The 23,694-nt window shown below is 35.6% G+C and overlaps 1 protein-coding gene across 8 annotated transcripts in view; it reads right to left on the bottom strand.

Annotated features, from left to right (window-relative positions):
• Positions 1-642: 642 nt before the first annotated feature.
• Positions 643-23,694, bottom strand: part of LOC142337496 (hydrocephalus-inducing protein-like) — a 389,940-nt gene continuing 366,888 nt past the window's right edge. For all 8 annotated transcript variants that reach the window (XM_075386772.1, XM_075386789.1, XM_075386781.1 and 5 more), the window contains 14 exons: positions 19,643-19,850; positions 18,587-18,844; positions 13,734-13,903; positions 11,206-11,410; positions 10,571-10,843; positions 9,933-10,105; positions 9,496-9,715; positions 6,269-6,481; positions 5,809-5,979; positions 5,092-5,235; positions 3,887-4,117; positions 2,838-3,062; positions 1,962-2,111; positions 643-1,235 (listed from right to left, as the gene is read on the bottom strand). In XM_075386772.1, the coding sequence (XP_075242887.1) occupies positions 882-1,235; positions 1,962-2,111; positions 2,838-3,062; positions 3,887-4,117; positions 5,092-5,235; positions 5,809-5,979; positions 6,269-6,481; positions 9,496-9,715; positions 9,933-10,105; positions 10,571-10,843; positions 11,206-11,410; positions 13,734-13,903; positions 18,587-18,844; positions 19,643-19,850 (2,995 nt within the window). In that variant the 3' untranslated portion in view covers positions 643-881. The remainder of the gene's footprint in view (positions 1,236-1,961; positions 2,112-2,837; positions 3,063-3,886; positions 4,118-5,091; positions 5,236-5,808; positions 5,980-6,268; positions 6,482-9,495; positions 9,716-9,932; positions 10,106-10,570; positions 10,844-11,205; positions 11,411-13,733; positions 13,904-18,586; positions 18,845-19,642; positions 19,851-23,694) is intronic.

The following is a 23,694-nucleotide window of genomic DNA, read 5'->3' as shown; positions in this document are numbered from 1 at the left end:
AGAAAGTTGATTCAAACAAATAGAAAATTTTGTTGTTCGAAATTTGTAAGTAGTAATTATTCCCTTTTTAATTGTTTTGAAAATATTGATGCTTACTTAGCACTATATTCTGGTTCCGCTTAATTTCTAAAGCTTGATGGAAAATTTTTGGCACAAAATTTTGTTGGCAGGTTTCGAAGTTCTCTCATTTGATTGGTTGTTATAAAAAATAAACAGTTTCTGCTTCATTATTTTAGTTTCTCAAGTTTTGTTTCCACGCGGTGTTTTCTCTTTTTTATTCTATGAACCTACTAAATAAAAATGAAATATTTTTAGGATGAGTTTGTTTGTAACATTATATTTAAACGAACCTAACCCAGCCTCCATGTGCTCTCAGAAACTAAATTCTGTTTTATTTATCTGTTTTTCGAACTCCAGTAAGAGTTGTGATTAATTCCTTATTTTTGAGTTGTCGTTTGCCTATTTCAATTGCCTTTCAGCGGAGAATAAACAACGATGTTTTTCTATGACCGACAGCGTCAGTGCTCGTTAATATAGAATGAAATCAAGTTTCTTTCTAATCTCTTTGTTTTAGAGCACAGTTGCCTTTGTTGTTCATACAACAGTTGATCCTTAAACTACCTCTCTTGCCTCAAAATGACATCATTCACAGGTTTTGATTTGTCAATTCCCATCATTGAATTGAATTTGAACATTTTATGTACAATTTTGGCTGCTATATACACGGCATTTACATTTCTAAACAATGAGCAATAAATTTTTTAACAATGATCAATAAGTTTTTCTATACACCATGATAAAATAGGGTTCTCTAAAGCGTGATAGAACTAGCATGAGTCTTGAGCTGCAAATTTGAATCATTTTTCATATTTTTGGAAGCGCTATGGAGTGACTCCTTTTAAATAGAATATCCAAACTATGTTTTCCCCATTCGTGAGCTCCCGTGGGCAGTAGACCTTCAATTTTCCCATTTTTGCATTTTTACTCCCATCAGGGTTGCCCTCGTAGTACACCATAATGCTGTGCGACTTCTTAGCCCGAATAGTGTCCGAGTCTTTGACAGAGAAACATTTGTTGTCTGTGGTCATGTAGAAATTGACAGGTTGGTTGAAGACATTTTTGAAGAGGATCGCAGTGCTGGAGTTGGCTTTGATCACGTAAGGACCCTGGGGTTTAGGGGGCAGGCAGGATGCGAACAGGGGAATTTGGAAGTCTCCGGCAGTGGTCGAGGACACCTTGAACATACATTTTTTGCTTTAGTGCCAGTTAACCAGTAATTTTTGGCTATCCACAACTTCAAATAAATTTGGCTGCAATTTAAAATAAGGCGGAAATATCAAACGCTAATTCTATCAAACTACGTTATTTTCACGAAAATTGATTCAGTGAGTTAATTTTCAATTTTTCTACATCTTCAAGAACTAATTACTAGCCCAGGTGAACTAAAATTATTAACTATAACAGTAACATTTGATTAAGTTCTATGGTGAAAATTGCATCTTACAAAAAAATAAAGCCAAATGACCATATAAACGGCTCTACTTTTTTTCACCCCTATTCATTTAACCCCCTATCATTTAACCCCGATTTATTCACCCCTCTATCATTTGATCTACATATATTACTAATTTAATAATCCTTATTTTATAGAAAGATTAAAATCGGGGTGAAATGATAGAGGGGTCAAAAGATAGAGGGGTTAACTGATACAGGGGTGAATAAATCGGGGTTAAATGATAGGGGTTAAATGAATAGGGGTGAAAAAGCAGGACACCCATATAAACACCCAAATTGGATCGCCAACAAAACTGCTATTTGATTTTTAAAAAACTAATTTCAAGTCACACATAAAATTTAAAGATTTTTCGTTTCAACATTTTCTATATATTCAATATATGTTCCGCAAACTATCTCATACGGACGCTACCATCTAGACGAGGTCCGGTCGAAAATGTACCTACCTCTAGCATGGCTTTGAAGTCACCGACAGCCGAGGGTTCGTAGGTGACGTCAAATGGAACTTCGGATCCAGTGACACTGCCAGCAGCAGCACTGATCGTCTTCTCAACTGTGAAGTCTTGAGTCGCATTGCTACCATCCACTGGAGAAATCTACAACATAGTTTGACTGACAGACTCAATCACTCAAATCATTTAAAAAAGTGCCCCCCCCCCCCCCCCCCACCCCAATGTTCAACCTGTAGTCTTTTTATAAGTCGACCACGGTCTTTTCATAGTTAACGTTATTGTTCTTATAATATTATTTCTCAAAAACCAGCCTAGGAAAAGCACAGACGAGATAAATTCCTCACTCTCATTGGTAAAAACGCTAATTTCAAGATCAGTTAATGTCGGACCGGTAATATTAAAATTGGGTAGTCACACTCAGTAGTCACACTCAGCGCAATTTGAGATTTTTGATTGTTGAAATCAGTATAAGGTAGATTCTAACCAAAACAGAGCACCGGAAAAACTAAAATACACAATACTACGACAAAGAACCAAAAATTGTCTTTTAAATGATTAATTATGTCTTCCAAGTAATATCGATGCATGGAGCACTTGAGAGACTAGCATATTGTGATATAGTAGCTGACGCCTATAGATCAGACATATGATGACATTGACACGTTACACACTAGTTACACTTAAGCTTCCCGCCAGTGTACGTTAAACTCATGATTGAGCTATGCAAATCATTCATACTTTTAGGTCTAGCCCCGATGCCTCTAATTCATAACATTGAACAAATCTAAGCTTATCCTGTTTTTTTTTTTCGAAAACGTCAGCACTTAATCAATAGGTTCACAAATGTGAGATGTATTTTCTCACACTAACCTGGCAAGAGAAGTCTGTTTTGTTCTTGTAGTAGTTGGCTACTTTGGCAGATAGACTTTGGTTGGAACCCAGGGTCGTCTTGAAGAACATTGGTCGCTCCAGTCCAGCGGCAGATGCCTTGAGACGGAACTCGTAGATGAACAGACCCAGCTCATTGCACTGGACCTGCACTCTACCCACACTCTCTCCCTCCTTCAGAGGAAGGTACTCGACTGGGATCGAAGCCTGTAAATTATAAATTGCTCAATGTTTTTGTTAGAGAAGCTCAATTTTAGTTTCAAACTAAAGTCGTGTGGAAGATACAGATAGAAATATACTCAGCTGACATCATTTAGGAGCTCAATTGGCTTCAAGTTTTCTATCAACCTCTTCCGGTTTTTCAGAAACTTGTTAGTAATTTTGCTCGGGAAAAAAATAACTGCTTTAATAAACATGTAAGTTTGATTATAACCCTTCCACTGCAACAATCTTCTTTGAAAATTTTAGAGAATTTAATATTAACGTGAAACATTTCAAATTCAATGAAAATTCTCAGATAATTTTGGTCGCAAGTTGCAAGAGAAATTGTGTAATGTCATATGATTTTGTCAGGATTGATATCAGGTTTATTCGTGTCACACGAAATAAGTCGATACCAACACAATTTTCGATTGATTCGGCAAATTTTTCATGTTTCACGTCACAGAGATTTATAGAATCCGTTTTAACACGGAAAACCGTGTAAAATTACAGAAAATATTTGTGAGCCTATTATGCTTAAGATAAGCTTAACAGCTTGATCATAAGCTCTCTACTTGTTCAAAGTATTCTAGAGAAATGAAGCATCGAGGACAAAAAAAACAAAATGTGTTATAAGAGATGGTCAAATCCGAGAGCTTAAGACCAGTTGGTGTATTGTTTAGCACACTAGACTTGCATGTAAGGCATGCCGGTTCAAATCCAGTACTCGTCCATTTTCATAGTAGTTGCGCCTGCTTATACACCCCCCCCCCCCCCCACCCCCCAACAGACACAAAACATTTTTTAAAACGAATATTAAGCCCGTGTACCTCTCCCTCGGGTGGTAGGCTGACAGGTGATGCGACATTGAGTTCCGGTGTGTTTGTGCTGAGCAGGGCATTGACAGTGTTGGAGAGAGGATTCGGCACTGTCAACATACACGAGTTGCTCTTCCTCACTGTGGAAGTGAGCTCTATTGTCTTTAACACCCCTGGAGTGATACTCTTGAAGGATACTAGGAAGTATTGGTACTCGCGTGTCTTTTCGTTCACAAATACGATCTGAACAAATTTACGTTTGAAAGAGACACCTGCAAAAACACTTTAAAACATGAACGAAACTATTCTATAATTATTTTCACCCGGATTAATTTAACACTATACAACTTCACCCCTCTGTTATTTAACCCCACAAAAATTTCACCCCAAAGCTCTTTCCCAATACCGCTCTTGTATTCCGTATTTTGGATTTTAATACATTTTTTAACCCAAACCCTACATATTACCAGTCTTTAATGTTAATGGTACCAATTATATAGAGGATTGAAATCGTGGAGAACTGAAAGATTAAAAAATATTCGGTGAAATGATAAAGAGCAAAATTACGAGGGGTGAAAAAAGACGGGACACCCGACGAAGCATTACAACAAACAAAAAGACTGTCTTTTCAAATAGTTTACTAGCTTCTTTAATTAAACTGTTTCACTCACCCATGTTCATGAAAACATTTTGTTCACATCAGAAGTTTTGATCGCATCGAAAAGAAAATGATAAAATGCTTTTCTCCCATATTACATTCTTACTAATCATTTGATCCCGATTATTTCACCCATCTAATACTTAACCCCAATTTCAATTCTTTCTATAATAGTTTCCATTAAACAAGAAAAACATATTGGGAAAATAAGACAAGAATGTTATATTTCTACAGAAATGTTAATACCAATTTTGTGTCAGTTTTCTGGCCAAAAATGTGGTCGGTTAGTGTTCTGGCATATTGACTAGGAATACAAAGTTAAGTTGCTAATTGGCGCTCAACAAAGCGTTCATCAGCCCGACAAAACCCGAATACTTGACAGTGAAGTATTTTTCTACTTTTAATTTTACTTATTTGTAGCCTCTACTCTTCAAACTAAGATCGGTCCTCAGAATGAAACTATGTTAATGGCCAATTTAGGCAAATAATTGTTGCATCAATGGCTCACAAAAGCCCCCCCCCCCCCCCTCCAAAAAAAGTGATTGTGAGTGTGACCAACCTTGGCAGAGTATGCACCCTCTCTGTATGCGAAGAAATTGAGTTTGTAATCTACAGAGGACATCGCAGGCACCTCTACAAAGTCAAGTCCTTTCAGAGTAGTCGCACTGTCCAACTTCTCCGGCTTCACCAGCTCAATATAAGTCTGAATCACAAAAGAACAAAGTGGAATCTAACTTGAGACATGCCTTCATGAACTGACTGTTTGATTATGAGCTCTTACGTAACCATAGCTTCAGGTTGACTATAGCGTGGTCAACGTTTGCTGCAATGATGGTACCGCTTTAAATGATTGTACCAGTAGCCATAATAACCAAAAAAGAGCAATGCGGTTCTTGATGAAAAGATGTCTGAAATGTGGGGAATAAAAAAAGGCAGTGGAGAACAAATTGTTGTGACCTAATGCTGTTCGGCCTTAATTACGCAAAAATCACAATCATTTTTAGTTGTTATATCTTTGAAATGCTATCACTAAACAAATTTGTGAACAAAATTTTTTGACCTCGGAAAGTTCAATTTAGATTATTTGGCACCAGCTGATTGTCACGCCCCGCAAATTGCTTTGAAAAATTGTAGGCGAAAATTATCTCTGTAATGGCAACCAAATTAATCTGAGGCAGTTCACCTAATTACCCCATTAGCATTCGAGGACACGAGTCTCAAGAACGGATACCTTTATCACAAACTCTTATAATTTCCTACCAAAATGAGAGAGTACCTTGAATCTCTGTTGTATCTGCATCCAGTTGTTGACCTGGAGTATTTCTGTGTAATGTGTCTTGCAGGGGATCTCTCGGGTGATGTTGGCTGATGGCTTCGGATGGTCTGCAGTGCCCATTAACTGATACAACAGACCACTCCCGTCTGGCATTGGGAAGAACAGGGTGCCCTAGAATAAAAAATTTGAGGCCAGATCCTCTAACAATAAATTTTTATATGCCAATTTACTCCAATTTAAGTTATAAAAAGTACCACTTGCAGAAGTTATGACACTTTAATTTTTATGGGAACACATAACAGCCACCGAAACGACACATATTTAATATTGCCAAAGAAAAAATTCTCAAAAAAACTTAAACGTTGAGTGGAGGTGGATAAGGAGAAATCCTGAAATAATTTAAACAGCTTCCAGATAAAGAGATCAGAAAGAACGTTTGCAGTGGAATCTTAGTACTAACCGAGTGTTTCTTCCCGTCCAAGATAGTCATAGAGAGTGGCTTGTAGACCAGCTCATAGTTCTTAGTGTGTCCTGCCTCTACATTGAATGTCTCACTCCCGTGCCACTGTTCCCCATCTATCACTGGCTTCAGGTTCCAGTTCGCATAGCTTCTGTTCGCAAGAGAGATCGTCTTCTTGTCTGCACTCCTCACTGCAGCTGTGAAGCTCAATGTCTAGAAAGTAATATCAAGTCACTAGCCACAGAGGGTAAAGGTTTGCCACAAACGGGGATCAATACCCTTCAAGCTTAGTGCGCATATAACTTTTACACCCCATCCCCAGTGCCTTATTGTTCAATTTTGTATCATTTTTCTTTTCTCCATTCAATTTTTCACCTTTTGTTTACGCATCGTAGAAAAACACGAGAAACGTCATTCTTTAACCCTTTGAAGCTAGTTCTGATTTTCAATGAAGTGAAAAATTGAAGGGAAACAAGAAGCGGAAAAGTTTAGGTAGCTGGGGTCAGGGTTGAGGATACTAAATTATAAAAAATATTAAAATAACTGCTGGAAAAACTGTCAAGTAACTAAATACTAATAAATGATCACTTTCGACTGTAAGAATTCGTTGAAAAAAAAACGAAGAGAAAAAAAAAGTATTCCAAAAAAAGTATTCAAAAGACATAAAACTGGGGAAAACAACAATTTTTTAACTTTTCGTAAGCTCTTTCTCTTTTTATAGTTCCCGTTTTGAGTTTTACAGTTCAGTATCTGCATAGACTTATAACATAACCAACACACGAAAAACTTTTTAGGACTTGGGAACCGAAAAAGCTAAACAGAGGGTAAATTGTTTGATGCAAATGAAAACGAAGAAATATTTAATTTCCTTCTTCTTTTAAAACAAAAATGAATTTTGGAAACTTTCTTTTAACATATAACTAGTATGTCTGGTTTCATTTGCCATGAGCCGTACTCTAAAAAAACGAGTGTGATAATCCTTATGTACAGAAGAATTACAAAACAAATTTTCAAGAGAAAAAAGAAAAAACAAGAAAACGTTTCAAAAAATGCATTTGTCCCTTTGGTGTGTTCTCTGGCTTCTGGAACAAACAATTTTGTGTGAAAAAAGGGCCCCAACATCAGACACTATTTCGTCCAAAGGCATTTTATGGGGAAATTATCATTACTTTTTTAAGTAAAGAAAGAGAAGATGGAAATTCTTTATTGTTTTAAAAAGAAAAACACATTTTTCCTTCATCTATATTTCATAAGACAATTGAGTTATTTGAAAAGTCGAAAAGGACCAATTATGGGATGTTTGAGAGAAAACAATGGAAAAAAATCGATTAGAAAGAAGGGTAAAGTGTTTTGTTTTTCAATTCTATACTCTGTTGATTGATCGTGACGCTTCAGGTGAATTTATAATTTCAGCATTCTGCCGGTTTTCAGCTGATTGCCCACTTCAGTTAGCAGAAAATATGGAAAAACAGAAAGAGATCAGCGCTACAGATTCCCTTTAATTAAAAAAAACAAGAAACACAAATTATGAAAAAAAATTTGAAGACGAAAAAAAATTTTAATTCTTTTTCAGTTAACTGCGCCAATGGAGGCTATGCATATTAAACCAATCGCTTTGTAACCTTAATTATTGCACGTCTAAAAATAACATTAAATAAACGAATTGGTTTTTAAGGAACATTCAAAAACAACAACAAGAAAGGAAATCACTTTAGGAAAGATCGAAAAAGTGTCTCCTCAATTCAATCTCTTTATTTCAGACTTAAACTAACTTTCATGAATTTGCAGCTCAAATGTTTTTATTTCGATTAGCAGAAAGATTGAATGAGTCTTCTACAGGAAGGATTCACATAAATTCACTTCGAAGGAAAAAAATAGGCAACCTTTTTATTTAGAAACTATTTTTCTCTCTTAATTGCTGGAACATACCGGACAAACTCAAGTTCACCAGTTAAATAAAATTTCTATTCAAACTTGATTCGACTGATTATATAATGAGGAATGTGTATTAAGAAGAACAGAAAAAAGGGTCATTTAAGAAAATTTTTTAAAAATTATCTTTGCCTACATTGCAACCGTCCACTCAAATTAAGCTTGGTTGACCGTAGAATGTAGTTGACGTGAACTATATTGAATCATGAAACTACATAATACCACTGTGAGAGGTAAACTACCTACAAAAAACTTTAGTAGTATGTAGTGGCTGACTTAATTTTTTCAAAATGAGAAGTTGTTCGAATATAAGACAGGCGAATTGAAAATCACCTGGAAGAGAGTTCATACTAAAAAAGACAAAAGTTGACATAATCAGCAACTCTAATTTATGATGATTGCTGAATATTGGGTGATATATTTTTTTAAAAAATGAACTGGATTTTGAGCCCGACTATCTGGTAGATATTTTGTCACTGGGATTTTTCTTCAGTGAGATAAAAATTAGATAAGAAAAAGTCAGTCATATTTTGCTTCCTAATTTTAGAGTTTAAACTGATCGCTTCACATTTATTTTTGCAAATTACTGTCTGCGTTTGCTTAAAATACGTTTTTCTTGCAAATGATTGCTCTTGCTGTAGTTCAATTTTCCGCGGAGCTGCTTTATTTTGCAAAAGAATTAACAATACATGTGATTTAATATCTGTTAAAATTATATGGAAAAGAGGGCTGATAAAAGAGGGCAAAACTGAATAGATCCTAGATCTGCAACCTGCAACTGAGCCATTTGCTTTTAGTAAAAACTTGTTGCACAGAAGATGAATCTGTCACCGCATTTTCTATTTACCATCAAACGACATTTTTCAACTTTACTGTTAATCAGAATACATGATCCACATTAATATCGCTTAACATATGTATCACTAAATGTTTTCGACATTTTCCATAGCAAAAAAAAAACAGGCAAACAAGCCCTGAAGATTTTGAATATAGACAGACACAATTTAGAATGAAGCAATAAGGTCATCCCCAAACTTGAATAAATCAAGACTAGTTTCCGAACTGTGTGACGCAATAGTTTCGTAAAGTGAGTTTCGCAAAGTTAAAATTTAAGTAAATGTTCGAAAAACACTAGACTAGGCATGCATATGAACAACTGCGTTTTAAACTTAATCTTCGAAACCTTCGCTAGCGCTTCAACTTTTCAACTTTATAATAGGGACTATGTTCTCAGACACTGAATAGTGAAAAATGTTCTAGAATAATCGGCATGAAAGTGCCTTTAGCATATGTACCTCTCTGATCGGAGCAGTTCCCACACACATTCCAGTGAGACTCAACTTGAGTGGTTTGTAGTGTTCGATGTAGCACATGAGGTTGTCGTATCTGATCTCCTGACTCACAATCTGAGGGTGGAACACTAAATCAAACACTATCTCCATCCCTGGCGAGATATATCCCTCTGTTGGGGTGATGGAGAAATCAGGCTCGAACTTGGCCGCGTTCCACTGGAAACTGAAATTGAGAAAAGAAGTTTAACGATTTCTGCTATCGGAGTAAACATCGCTACAAAAATGGGACCAATCAAAGAGCACAATATGCTTTTCTTAAATTTCTTTTGAGTAACTCGTCCAACATATAATCCAACAGAAATTCAATTCAGTTTACATCAGTAACTTGCAACAAACACTGAAGTTGAACACAGTTGCCAATAGATATGTACACCACTCACCTGGCCCCGATGTCACCAGAATTAGTCATGACTAGTTTTCGGTTGGAACTACTGTTAAGGGTGACAGCCCCGAAAGGAATTGTCTCGCAGTCCAGGGTCACTTCTGTTGCCTGGCAACACCCACTCAGAGCAAACAGTGGTCCACTGGGTATACCCTCAACCTCCAGCAGCACCTACAACAACGCACAGTACATGAATACTAAGAGAACATCGACCAGTACGAGATCAGAAAGAGTACAACCAAGTATAATTTCGACTCCTTTTGTAGTCAAGTAATACCAAATAATTAAACAGAACTAATTTAGGAAGAGCTAAAAGGGACCAGGCATCATAGATAAAACGCGAGGCTCATCTACAATTCGGCCTCAATGTAGATCCAAAAGTAACTTAAAACCTATTTTAATGATTCCCAAATGTTTTTACTAATTGACAATCATTAGTCTCAATTTCAAAAAAGAAGCGAGACGCTGGATATGCTACTCAGGAAAAGAGAAAATTCAGTTAAATTCCGAAAAGAAACGGATGCCAACCCAGCAGGTTATATAGCGCTACGGCGGCATTTGTTTGCTGGTGCAATGCAAATTTTACTATATTCACACAATTCGGCCAACTTTTCCAATTTTAATATGGCTACAGACCTCCTCCAAGAACTGTGGCACTCTGGCTTTGGGGTGGAATTTAACGTCGATGTCGACACAGCCGGTCTTGGCAGCTAGAGTGATCTCTTTATCTGGCCAGAGAGACAGGCTACCGTAGTCACACAGTGCGGGGTCAGTGAAGTTGGTGAAGAGGGAGAATGAGACAGGAGACAGACTGTGGTTCACCAGGTGCACTCTCTTTTTGGCCACCTGGCCTATCCTTATCGCACCCAAATTGCAGATCTTGTTCTTCACACCACCCATCACATCCAGCTACAACACAGCCAATCATGGCGGCATACTAATTTGTATTCATTGCACAAGAACAACAGCTATATACAAGACGCATATCCAAGATGCTGTATTATTTCTTTGCTGCTTGCCTGTATTAAATTGATAATGATCATAACAAAATCTCGATGATATCATTGAGTGACCACAATATAGGTTCATGCAATCTCTAAAAATCCATAAAACACTTTTGCGGTGTTTAGTTTGTTTAGTAGACCCACAACTCATTGTCTTTAGCATCACATCCCATCCCTTGAATAAAATTTGTAATTATTTTTTACAATTGTCAGCAAGCGCAAAACAAACCAGCAGTGCTCAATGTACAACTACTACAGATAGCAGACCTTAAGATCACAACCATATCCGGTGATGACGACATCAGTCTCAGTGAGTCCATTGATGAGGAACTTGATCACCTCTTGATACTTGACACACTTGGCAGGAGCGAACTCTATCAGCACTTGGCAACTACTGTCTGGTTCTAGAGTGCCCGCTCCGGGCTCCATTGATACACGCAAATGTGGCTGGTTCGTGAACAAACAGTCCACACTGAAACAGTTGAAAATGAAGCTGTGATCTCATGACGAGCACTGGCACAGTAAAGAAGGCATTTTGATGTGTTTGAAAAATTCAGAAAAAACTTACGTTCAAAAGATTGGTGACATAGAATAAAGCGTACGGAAACATGTACAGGTCAAATATTAGCCACTTTATCTGCGCGCCAGTTTAATAATCGCAAAATAACCGCTATGACAAATGTTATATAAAACAAGGAAGCTTGGTAATGCGCGTTCGCACATAAAGTACTGACCCCGCTCATCCACATTTTTGGCATAAATATCTACCAAATGAGGAACAGATAGAAAACCCACAAAAAACTCAAAAATTTAAAAAAAAAATGTGTACGAAGAAAAAGAAAGCCTCTAACGCAAATAACTCAGTGGAGTAAAAAAAGCCACATTAGACTGATGAGATCAGCTATTATTAAGGAAACAGGTCAAGACGAACAACAAAATCAAACAACAACAACAACAACAACAAACATTAATTACATCCAAAACATGACCATTAAAGAAAACTTATAAACAAGGTCAAAATAGCGTCAGATAAAACTGAAACTAAACAAAATAACTTGTAATTCACTAGAAAAGATGTGAGATAACTCCATGACAAGGCTCGATAGCAATTAGACAAAAAAGAACAAAAAATAGCAAAGTTTTAAAAAAATGGCTTATATTTTTAAAAACGATTAATTTCAAAGTTATGAAAGCCATTAGATAGCAATTGAAAACATCCAACATGTTTATGATCACATACCACTCTAAAGGAGGGAATGAGAATATAGAATTATTTAATCCTCCAATGACACCTGTAATTATCCAGAAAATTTCATGCGATTAAAAAGACATAGTAAAAACGACAGTTAAAGACAAATGTAAAAAAATTCAAATAAATTCTTCGAGAAAGGGGTGTCGTTAACTCCATAATATACGCTTTTAAAGAGAATTATATGTTGAATTGTGCCTTATTTTCAACGCAAATAATGTAATGTAAAGTCTGTCAATAGTAATGTGATAACATGAAAAAACGAGAAAAAAAAACGTGAAAAAGAGGCCAATGTCTAAAAATTAAAAAAAATTGTGAAATCCAGTAGTATCAAAGTCAGAAAACAATGACTTAACGCGCAAAACCGCGAAAAAGATTCAATATTTTATCAGTAGGGAGAAGAGGAAGAAGAAGCATTCTCTCTTTGCTAACACTAAGCAACGAGTTGACCAAAATAAGAGAAAAATAGTGGCAAAGTTCAATAAGGCATTGTTTATTAAAAATCAAACATTTTTAAATTTCAAAACGACTATAATCTTTTGAGTAAAAAACTAGATACATTAATTTGGAACTGCTTAGTAAGCCATTTCGATCTATCAACAGTGAGCTCTGATTTGAACTACTCTGTTCTTTGAATGAAACAAAAAAAGATGGATTTTTTAAAAGAAAAAAAGACCGACTTTATTTAATCCGAATTATGTTCGCATTTTAACGGTCCAAGATTGGATTAAAACCAGCCTTGCTATTGATTTTCGTCCTTTCAAAACACGCAATTGTTTCGAATGTCATAGATTTAAATAATTTGTAAGTTAAAAGATCAAAAGTAAATGCTGCGTTTTTGATAATCATAGAGTAAAGACAGCAAAAACGGCTAAATTTTAATTCCAGACTACTCTCAATGGAAGTGGAACGATGACTAGCTCCCTTTGTAGTTTACAAAGTTTGTGTTAGTTGTTTTTGGGTGTGTACTTCCGGCAAATTCAATCAAAGTGGACTAAAGAAGCTTAATTGGGGTAATTTTTGATTAAAAAGGCTGAATTTTGAAACAATTAGCCAGAAAAAATAAATCAAAGTAGTCAACAATACTTTTATGTCCTTGAAAATAAAATGAACAGTACTATTGTTAACAATTTTGACATATATTGGCAAAATTGACGAAATTTTTGGGCAAAAATTGCGGAAAATGTGAATAAAAATAAGGCAAATCGGTCTTTAAAGCAAGAGAACTCGCTCTAGAAAACAAAATTAAAAAAAATCCTTTTAATTCCTTATTCTATCCTGGACAGACTGTGTAATGATACCACTCACAACTCTCTTCGATGAATATATCGATCGGTCAAAATTGACTGAACAAAGAAAACGCATTTGAGTATATAGTTCCTCCCCTCCCCCTCAAGGTATTTGGTAATCTAATGTCGAAACATCTCATTTCAGGCCGAGTAACGCAAATTAAAGGATATTTCAGTTCAAATTCAATTTAAATTTCCGTTGCACGAATCCATAAATCCTCTGAAAACATGATGAGACGCTTTGAGATGAGACATACTTGATGGTTTTGCAGTCGTGGTTGGAAATGACGAGTGTGCAATGCTTGACAGTCTGTTCATTTGAAGCCAGGAATGTGTATCCAAAATTGTGTTTTCTGAAGGAGAACTTGACACTGGGCCTCACTGCCAGTCCTAACAGAGCCACCTTGTACTTGGGACCATTCTTCACCTGGTAACACAATCATCAGTCAAACAGGCAGACATAAAACACGCCAAGGCACTTTGATACTCATGTGCAATGCTGCATTAAACTTTTAAGAGTCGGTAGATATTTTCATAGAGTTTCATCATAAATATTAATCTTCAAGCGCTAATATAAGGGCTGATCTTCTTGAAATTTTATATCTTTAACTTTCGAGTACAGAAGGCACCCAATTAAAACATACCCAGCAGATTGCCGGAAAATAGCCGCCGTTGATTCCAATAAGCATGATTGAGATTGAAAGAATAGAAGATACTGAAAAAAAAATTTTTTGTACAAAAACATTTCTAAGTCCGATTTGTTTTGATGGCATTTCGTAGTTGAACATATTTCTGTTTCTTAGAGAGAGAGGCTACAGGGGCTACTATCAATTCCACTAAGCATTAGAGATGGTAAATAAGACTTATAACGACGTTCAAATAGCGCGCATCTAAAATTGGGCTTTATGGGTTTATCCCGTTTCTATTTCTGACTTCAATTTTTATACTGACTCTGTTCATTTTGAATTGCTTTGCTGAGCAACTGATGTTCAAAATCACTTTTAGCAGAATTAGAGATGAGAGAAACTAGCCCAGAGAAGTCAAAAAGTTTTCACGCAAAATGTTTAAAAAAAGCGGCAAATGAGGTAAAGCGAAACATTTTTTTGTTCGACGAAGTAAAAAAACATAGCAGGAAAAGTCCTGAAATAAAATTCCAAAAATTGAATGAAAAAATTCGAAGTACTCTACCTGATCAGCAAATCAACCGAACAATGCCAGCGAAAACACAAACAAAATCATCAAAAAAAAAATTGAGAAACTAAAATAATCAAACAAACTAAACAAAAATATACTGATTGCTAAAACTCTTAAGCTTTTACCCCTAAGGCAAATTTTGATCCCTTTAAATATACCTATTTCAAAAATATGTTCAAAACCAATTTTTGTTTCTAAATCGGTCCAGTATAATATCTGCAAGATCCGAAAAAAATTCATTGGCCCTTGAAGATCGATTAACTTGAAAATGACCGAAAAATTTTTTAAAATGAAATCAATTGCACATTTTCATGAAATATTGCAAAAAATCGTGATAATAATATCTTCGGAATCATTTCTGTATCTCTAGAAGCTATTCAGTAACCCAATTTCAAGCCTTAAAAAATTCATTGGCTCAAAGATCGACAGGCAATAGTTTTTAGAAATAATTTCAAAAAATAGAAATTTGTTCTATTAAAATGTTGCAAGCCATTCAATTGCCCCCAAGCAAGTAATTAATAACATGCTATCAAAACCTGGATGAGGTTACTTGGTTACTGAGACAAAAAAAAGACAAATGTTTTGAAAATTCCTATTTTTTCAATTTTTACCAAAAAAATTCTAAATTCGAAGGGTTACTTTTTGAAAAACAAATCCATTCAAAACAACAACAATGCAGTAACTTTTTATCAGACCGTGGAATATGTTTTTTGGCTCTTGAAAATGGAAAAATAACAAAAATCGACAAAAAACTTTAGAAAACCTTAAAAAAATTGCAATTTTTATCAAAAAAATTCTGAAATTCGAGACATTAAATTGTTGAAAACCAATCCATTGTTAATAGAAACTATGCAACGCCCTATTATCAAACCCTAAAGGAGATTCCCTGACCCCTGAAGCAGAAAAACTCAAAAACTGACAAAATTTTCTAAAAACTTGAAAAAAATAGCAAAAATTAGTATCATTTTGTGTGTTTGTGTTTGTAGTACCAAAACATAAAGCTCATTAAATGGTCAAAACAAGTAATTTTGGCTCGCAAACTTCAACCTAAAACTAATCAAACAAAGAACTAAAAAAAATCACAAAAAACATGAAAAATTGAACCATATTGAGCCCAAAAATAAAATTGACCTTTTAACCTTGAATTAAGGCCATCCCAGCAGCTGAACCACTCTAAGCACCTGAAGGACTACTAAAGCCCAAATTAGGCCTCTAATGAAACTTAAGGCCCGCTGGACTTTACCTGCTTATCCCGTTTTGAAAGATCAAAGTCATTGAAAATGTGTGATCTTAAAAAAAACATAGCCGGAAGAATTCTGGAAACGACTCGAAAGAGAAAATTGCCCATACTTATGACTAAACAACTAGAACATCTATTTTGAACCATGAACCTCCACAAAAGCCATACAAAATTTAAGGATGAATAGAAACGGCATTCAAAAACAAATTGAAAAAAAAAAACTAGAAAAACTTAATGAGTTTTTTTAATAGCACAAGGAAACACAAAACCGAGTAAAGTTTCTTTGCAATTAAAGTGAAGAAAAGCTCGCAAAACAATGGTCAAGCCATAATGGGCAAAGAAACTTGTCGAAGATTTGAAAAAAAGAAAAACTGCAAAAAAAAGAAAAATGGTTAAAAAATTCTTAATTTTTCTGTCAATTCTCCTAAGAAAAAAATGATTTATACCTCGAAAATTTTAGTCAATTGGTATCTGAATATTCCATAAGTAACACGCTTCTATTCAAATCCCACTTAAAGCATTTAAACAAAAAAAAATCATTAATTTTCGTCTAAAAATCAGCAAAACTGATCAAAAACCTCCAAATTAGCATTAAACTCAAATTAACCAATTGAAACCTTCAATTCCTATCAAAACAAGTCTAAAAGTAATACAATATCATAATAAAGCCTCATAACCATCAAAATTTATTTAAAAAAAACTGCTTTAAAAAGCCGCACGTGAACAAAAAATTTCGCTCGGCTAGAAAAATTTTTTTCACACATCAATTTCTCGCTCTCTCAAAGACAGTGTATGAACAAAAACCACTCTCTTTTCGCTCCGCTCTTCACTTTTGTTCAGCACCAAAATCACTCCAAATTTTTTCACGCGTTTCATTTTCCGCCTCAAAATTCACTCCAAAAATTGATTTAAAAAAAGGACTTCTCCAATACTCCGAGTCGTAAAAAGACAGCGCCCCAATACAATTCAAATTCTTTGAATTGTAAAAAAAAATTAGGAGCGCTATAATAGCCGGCTGAGAAGATGAGGGCAGCTATTAATATCGGCTTATGCAGTTATTAATTATACCTTCTGTGGCTGCTCCTAGCAATTCGGAACTCATTTCACTGAAACTTCTATTTAACTTTTCAAAAAAAAAAATCTTGAAGGTTTATTTATAATTTTCTCATTGCAAATGAGGTCATGCTTACAGTTAAATTTATTGGTCCAACTTTGTCAGAAATTGGGGAATAAATATTTATGCCAGCCTGCATTCTTTCTTCACGAAAGTTAACGACAGTTTATTCGAAAAGACATCAAGGGTAACAAATTAAAGCTCTTGAAGAGTGGATTTCATTTTCACGATTAAGAAAAACTTGAACATCCCTCTACCCCCTAAATAAATTATTTTCAGCTAAATGGTCCCATTTTTACCCAGATATGCCCAGAAAAGCTGCTTGGATTATTCTGATAAATTTTCAAACTGCGAATCCTCAACCCGAGCCAGTTAAATCGCTGTTCTCTTGGTTTTTGAAATTCAAATAATATATTGTGTCAGTATTCAAAGTTCTCAGCATTTTTGCCATTTATAGAAGAGATTTAAATGTCCTTACCTTCCTTATTTCTCATTCCGAGATACTTTTTGTCAAGATTTTGAAACTATTTTTTTCTTATCTTGCTGAGTTTTACATTACACAGGAAATGAAGAATAAAAATGTCAAAGTTTGCATAACATTAATGGCAAAAATGCAAGTTTCATATAGATGTAACTGGATTTTTAAACGGCACGTTTTGGACTCGAAACGTCAGGACTGCTGGTCGTATTGTATTAATAGATTTGGTTTTGTGGTTCTTCGCTCAAACGATGACATGTTGTTTCTCTATACAATTGTTAATGAGCCGCATAATTGGACAGCGCAATACTTTTTTAAGCTCAACAAATTGCTCAACTGAATTTTGCAGCGAAGTGTTCAATTTATAATTTTTGGTAGCTCAAAAACCTATTCCAAAACGTATTCCAAAACCTAAAAATTAAGGGTTTCTTGTTGCTACGATCTCTTTCGCTAGACACTTGAAAACAGGCCAACCTTGGCCTAAAAGTGTTCTCCTGGAGTATTAAATGCATAAATGAATTTCGATATTAACTTCTAAATGTAAAAGAGCAAGTTTCTTTTTTTTCTAATGAATACTCTGGAAACAATTTATTATTATTATTATTATTATTATTATTATTATTATTATTATTATTATTATTATTATTATTATTATTATTATTATTATTATTGTATGTGCAGACTTTACTTTAATGAAGATAGCTTTTTCAGTTTATAAGTTAAACAAATTTCATTGTTTTAATATTAGAGTTTCGAAATAAAACATGCCCGATTGTTATATATAAAGTCAAATCTCAAGCGCTGTGTGATATATTGAATGAGTATTCTTTTTGAGAACGCTTTTACTACAATGAAACGAACTCTTTTCAGTATTTTTAATATTCTATTGTCTGAAAATTATTCACTCATATAGCAGATTGTCACAAAAGACGTTTTGATAACAGATTTGCACGATTCGTCTTCTTTTTATTATCTTATGAAGATACCCACCGATCCCCAACTTATAAAACACCAATAGATGAACCAAACAGAAAAACAGAACATCGTGAGCATCGAAAGCAGCCTTTACTGTGCATTAACTTACATTAAGATTCAGGAATGCGCCACTAAGGGAGTATTTGTGTCTCGGGTGCCAAGTGAGGATGGCATTGGCACTTTCACCCGCACCCACACTCCCACTCACAGCTTCCACACTCAGACTACTCTGGGAGGCCACAGAACCGGAGCCAGACCCAGATGAGGAGGACAGTTGGGGTTGAGAAATGGACCAGGAGTACTCGAAGATATATTTTCCACTATTGGTTATGGAGAACGTCTTGATCAATTTGTCATTCACTTCCACCTGAATTAAACAGATCATCATCAGAGCAAGTAATATTTAATTGCCGAATAACAGTCTAGGCACCATAGGTGCGACAGAACAGCTTAAATTTGATCAGCTGAAAAAATAAGGTTTGCAAAGATTAATGGAAAGAATTTTGATTAATGAGCACTTAGTGATGTGCAAAAATATCGAATACACAGAACATTAATAGAACAAGCAAAAAAGTATCAGACTGCTCATGTTCAGACTCTATTATCGTCCAATTCAAATTACAATGATTTCATCAAAACCGCCATCTTCAATCTGAACAGACAATTTCCAAGATGAAAAAAGGTAAGACAAAGTATTGAGGCACAATTTCGGATTTTTAATTAGCAGCTTAATTTCATAAACTAGAGTTTTTTTCGGTAACGAAATTTGTGCTTCCATAAGCATTTTCTAATCATGCACTTTTTCGTACTAGTAATATTTGTGTATCCTAATAACCGGAATTACTGAAACTTAAGGGCATAAAAATTAGTTATTATGAATTATATCATGTCAATTATGTCATAATTATAAATTATTATTATATACGTGGTAAGAGGCGACAGTTCCTCCCTGTTTACAGCAAACAATTTAATCACCACTTATATACTTGGGGAGAACACTAACTATTTAGTATTTGAATTGATTTGTATTGTTTTACCTGATGAAAATGGGAGGATCAGTAGCTGTTCATTTGATAGTCTATAAATCTGTGTTTAAATTTACCTGTCTTGTTCAACTAAGCGTCTTAATTTTAAAATGTTGGAATTGAAGAAAAAAATTAAATACCTCTCCGAAATCGATCTCGTTCACTTGTGCATGACTCATCTCCAGTTTCTCGTTCTCACTCTCGTGGAAGAAGAGCTGCGAGTCCATGGCATAGCCCACTGCCTTCACATTCACTCTCAAGGGCATAGACTTGAACTGAGCTGTGAAGGCAACGTTGAAATTGATCTCCTTTTCCAGTCGGGCGTAGAAACGCAGCTTGATTGGCGCTCTGAACAAAACATATAAGTTACTCACTCAGCCGGCAGAAACACAGCCGGCAGATTGCCGGAATAGCTGCGAAATAGACCTGCGTACCTTATAATACAAACATAACCGACTACCGTCGGGCGAATTGCTCTCAAATGACCGGCGAGCGGTTGGCTTCGTCAGTAGCTAGCCACGGTTTAGTGAGCAGCGGGGGCAGCGGCGGGGGGGGGGGAGGCTGATGGGGGGGGGCAACAGTGGGGGTGGGTCAGCGAAGGGAGGGGGGTTTTGGCTGCACGGGCCCCTTACGGCCTGAACGATGTACAGGAGTGGGGAACGGGGGGGGGGGGGTGAGAGGGGGGGGGGGCTGATGTGGGGAGTGGGGAGTGGGGGTCAACCTCTAAGATCCGCCCTTCAGACCATAAGTATAAGTCTCCAAAATAGTTTCTGTGAATTGCATACTTGGAGACTAGTGAGCTGAAAGGATCTAAGAGTACTTAATGTCCGCTGGGCGCTACCTGTTTATCAGGTTTTTGAGGACGAAAAATCAAATGGGTCAGACGAAAAAAACTGTCAAGCAAAAAATCGCATAAAAAAGACTGACAGGACTAATATAATTACCACAAACTTCGTTTGCGAGCAATTAAACAGATGCACATACAGATATAAGTTGAAAAATTTATTAACGCCGCTCAAAAACCTGTGTAAAAGAACATAGAGCGATTAATTATTAAAGCTTGTTAAGATTCACTCTGCAGAAGCCTTTTTATTAGGGACCTTTTATACACATATGATTTCCCCTGATCTTAATCTAATTCAAATTAAAATTAGGTTTTGAAGTGCAAAGTCATTTTATTGAGTGGGGAAAGTCACGTATGATCAAAATCTAATCACGCAAGCGACCTCAAAACTTTTACCAGAAAGAGTAAATGAGGTAACGTGCGCAAATACCGTTAATGAGAGGCAGAAGTCATTTGGAAAATTTGACTTCTTCAGCTTTTGCCGTTGGAATAAATGCCAAACGAAAAAAAGAGCTTAAGACCACGAAACAAAAACAATAGCAGGACAGGTCCTGGCCTAATAGTCAAAGAATTCTGATCGAATCAAAAAAATTTAGAAACAGAATGGCCTATCAATGGATTGGGAGAACAACTGAGAAAAACACCCGGTCACAAAAATAGAAAAAACAGTAAAAAAAATCGAAGTCAAATTGCCACTTGCGAACAAAACCTCAAGCTAGAAAACGAAATTTTGTTCATACACTGTTTTCTCAAAATTAGAGTGAAAAAAAATTATGTCGCAAAACCTTTTTCGCTCCAATTCCTGTTTCGGGTGTCCAAAATCATTAGTTGAATTTGTCTTCCAGAATCATGGAAACGTATGCACAGAATTTAAATAAAAGACACCGCCCCTATACACTTCAAATTCTGTTAACAAACCAGGAACACTGAAAATTAGCTACGCTCAGCTTACAGCTTCACAGCTATAATAAACAATTATGTAATAGTACAAACTACCTTAGCACGTGCCACTTAGCCAGAGCGCAGGGGTATGGTTGAAACGAGGGTCAGCCCACGGTTAAAAAATCAAACACAAATCAATGAGGCGTGCAAAATTAATTTTTGAACTTAAAGCGGATGCTCTCAAGCTATTACCTTGTAAGTAGTAAGTTAATTGGAATAAAAGTGAATTTGTTAGCCAAGGCACTGGTGACACGAACAAATGAGTCTAAAGATTTCGATTCGGGCATTTGATAACTTTTGCAACACCAAGGTGATAGACAGTAAGGTGAGAATATGAAGAAAACATAATCCAACCAACTTTGACCCAATTGCTCTAAAATGACTGCCTAAAATGAGCTGGCCTTGGTTTTGTGAGCTACCTCCTGAGCTTAGGCAGACTAACCTAACTGGTTGCAGGAGGGGATGGGGCCAAAATGGGAGGGCAACAAAAAATAAAAGTATGGGGGCAAAAGGAATAAGTAAAGAGGGACTACCCACAAATTAAAATCGCCCTTAACACGGTGAATTTACCCCTAAACAGCGCATGGAGTGGATGGGGGTTTGGTGACCTAAAAGTCAATTAATTGACCTTCACGTCATGAATTTAAGTCTCAGCATTTTTGCTGAATCGCATACTTCGAAATTATTTAGGCTTTTAGAGAAACGCCCAGTGACTTAATGTCCTCGCGCTTTACAGTTTAAACTGTTTCTCAAGAGAATGAGTTACAAAAATATGTTAGTCACAGGAAAAACAGTCACACAAAAATGGCATTAAAAGACCAACAGGACGAATATAATCGGTTCAGAGCAATTTAACTTCGTTTGGCTAAAAACTAGTGGGAAACAAAAATATGAAAAAAAAAAATTATTCAGTCGCTTTATGAAATCTGATAAATCAGAGCGAGCCAGCAACTTTTTACCGCGCAAAATTTCAAAATTGGTGTTTGTGTGTGTTTGGATAAAGGCACAACAAATTTTAAGCGAGGGTCTCCAAAGTTGCACCTTCAACTAGGCTAACCACGTTTTCTGCGAGAAACTTAATGGTAATGCTTGCCAGAAACGCGTGGGGATATCTTTTAGAGCACCACACGATCAGTTTAGGAAAAACTAAGCTAGAATACTGAGAACACAAATTCCTATGTTGTCTGAGTAAACAATTGAGAAATACTCTTGAAAGTATACATTGATTACTGTGAACTTAAAAGATCATTTAGCTCCATGAGGCAGCAAAAATATCTCAATCTTTATATCCCATATATGAACAACCAACGCAGAGTAAACTCTCCAGTAATCAATGTTCTTAGTGATTTCACAAAAAACATTGGGGTCCATAACTCCCAAATATAAGAATTGCACTTCGCAAAATTAATTTCTTGCTCATCGGCATTTCGGTAAATTGCACACTAAGAGACTAGTAAAGCTAAAAGAGAATTGCTCGGCAACTTAATGCCCGAATGCCCGCTGACTTTGCATATTTATCGCGTTTGTCAAGTCAAAAAGTCTAAATTTGCTGGTCAGATAAAAAACATAGCATGACAAGTCCTGAAATACAATTCAAAGAATTGAATGCAAAACTAACTCAGAAGTACTCTACCTGACCAACAGATCAATTGAATAATGCCAGCCAAAACACAAACAAAATCATTTCAAAAAATTGAGAAACAAACAACCAAACTAAACGAAAATATAATCATTGCTAAAACTTTAAAGCTTTTACCGCTAAGGCAAAACTTGATCCCTTTAAATATAGCTATTTCAAAAATATGTTCGAAACCAATTTTTGTTTCTGAAACTGCTGCAGTATTAAATCTGCAAGGCCTGAAAAAAGTCATTGGCCCTTGAAAATCGATTAACTCGAGAATGACCTAAAATTTTTTTTAACAAATGGAAACAATTGAAATTTTAATGAAATGTTGCTGAAAATTGTGATAGTGATATCTTAAGAATCATTTCTGTGTCCCTAGACGCTACCCAGTAACCCAATTCCAAGCATTAAAAAATTAATTAGTTCAAAGATCGATAGGCAATAATTCATTCAATTTCCATTGGATTTCCCATTCAAACCATTCAATTTCCCCCTAGCAACTAGTTAATAACACCATTCAATTTCCCCCTAGCAACTAGTTAATAACATACTATCAAAACCTGTATGAGCTTATCTGGCCACAAAGGCAAGAAAAACTTAAAAAAGACGAATGTTTTGAAAAAAACTTAAAAAAAATTGCACATTTTATTGGAAAATTTTAAAAATCGAAAAGTTAAATTGTTGAAAACAAATCCATTGATACCAGAAACCATGCAGTAAATTTTTCAGACCGTGGAATAGGTTTCCTGGCACTTGAAAACGGACAAACATCAAAAATTGAC

The sequence above is a fragment of the Convolutriloba macropyga genome, chromosome 1 (assembly GCF_964194025.1).
Source record: "Convolutriloba macropyga chromosome 1, txConMacr16.3, whole genome shotgun sequence".
NCBI lineage: Eukaryota > Metazoa > Xenacoelomorpha > Acoela > Convolutidae > Convolutriloba > Convolutriloba macropyga.
This window is presented reverse-complemented; position numbering and strand designations above follow the sequence as displayed.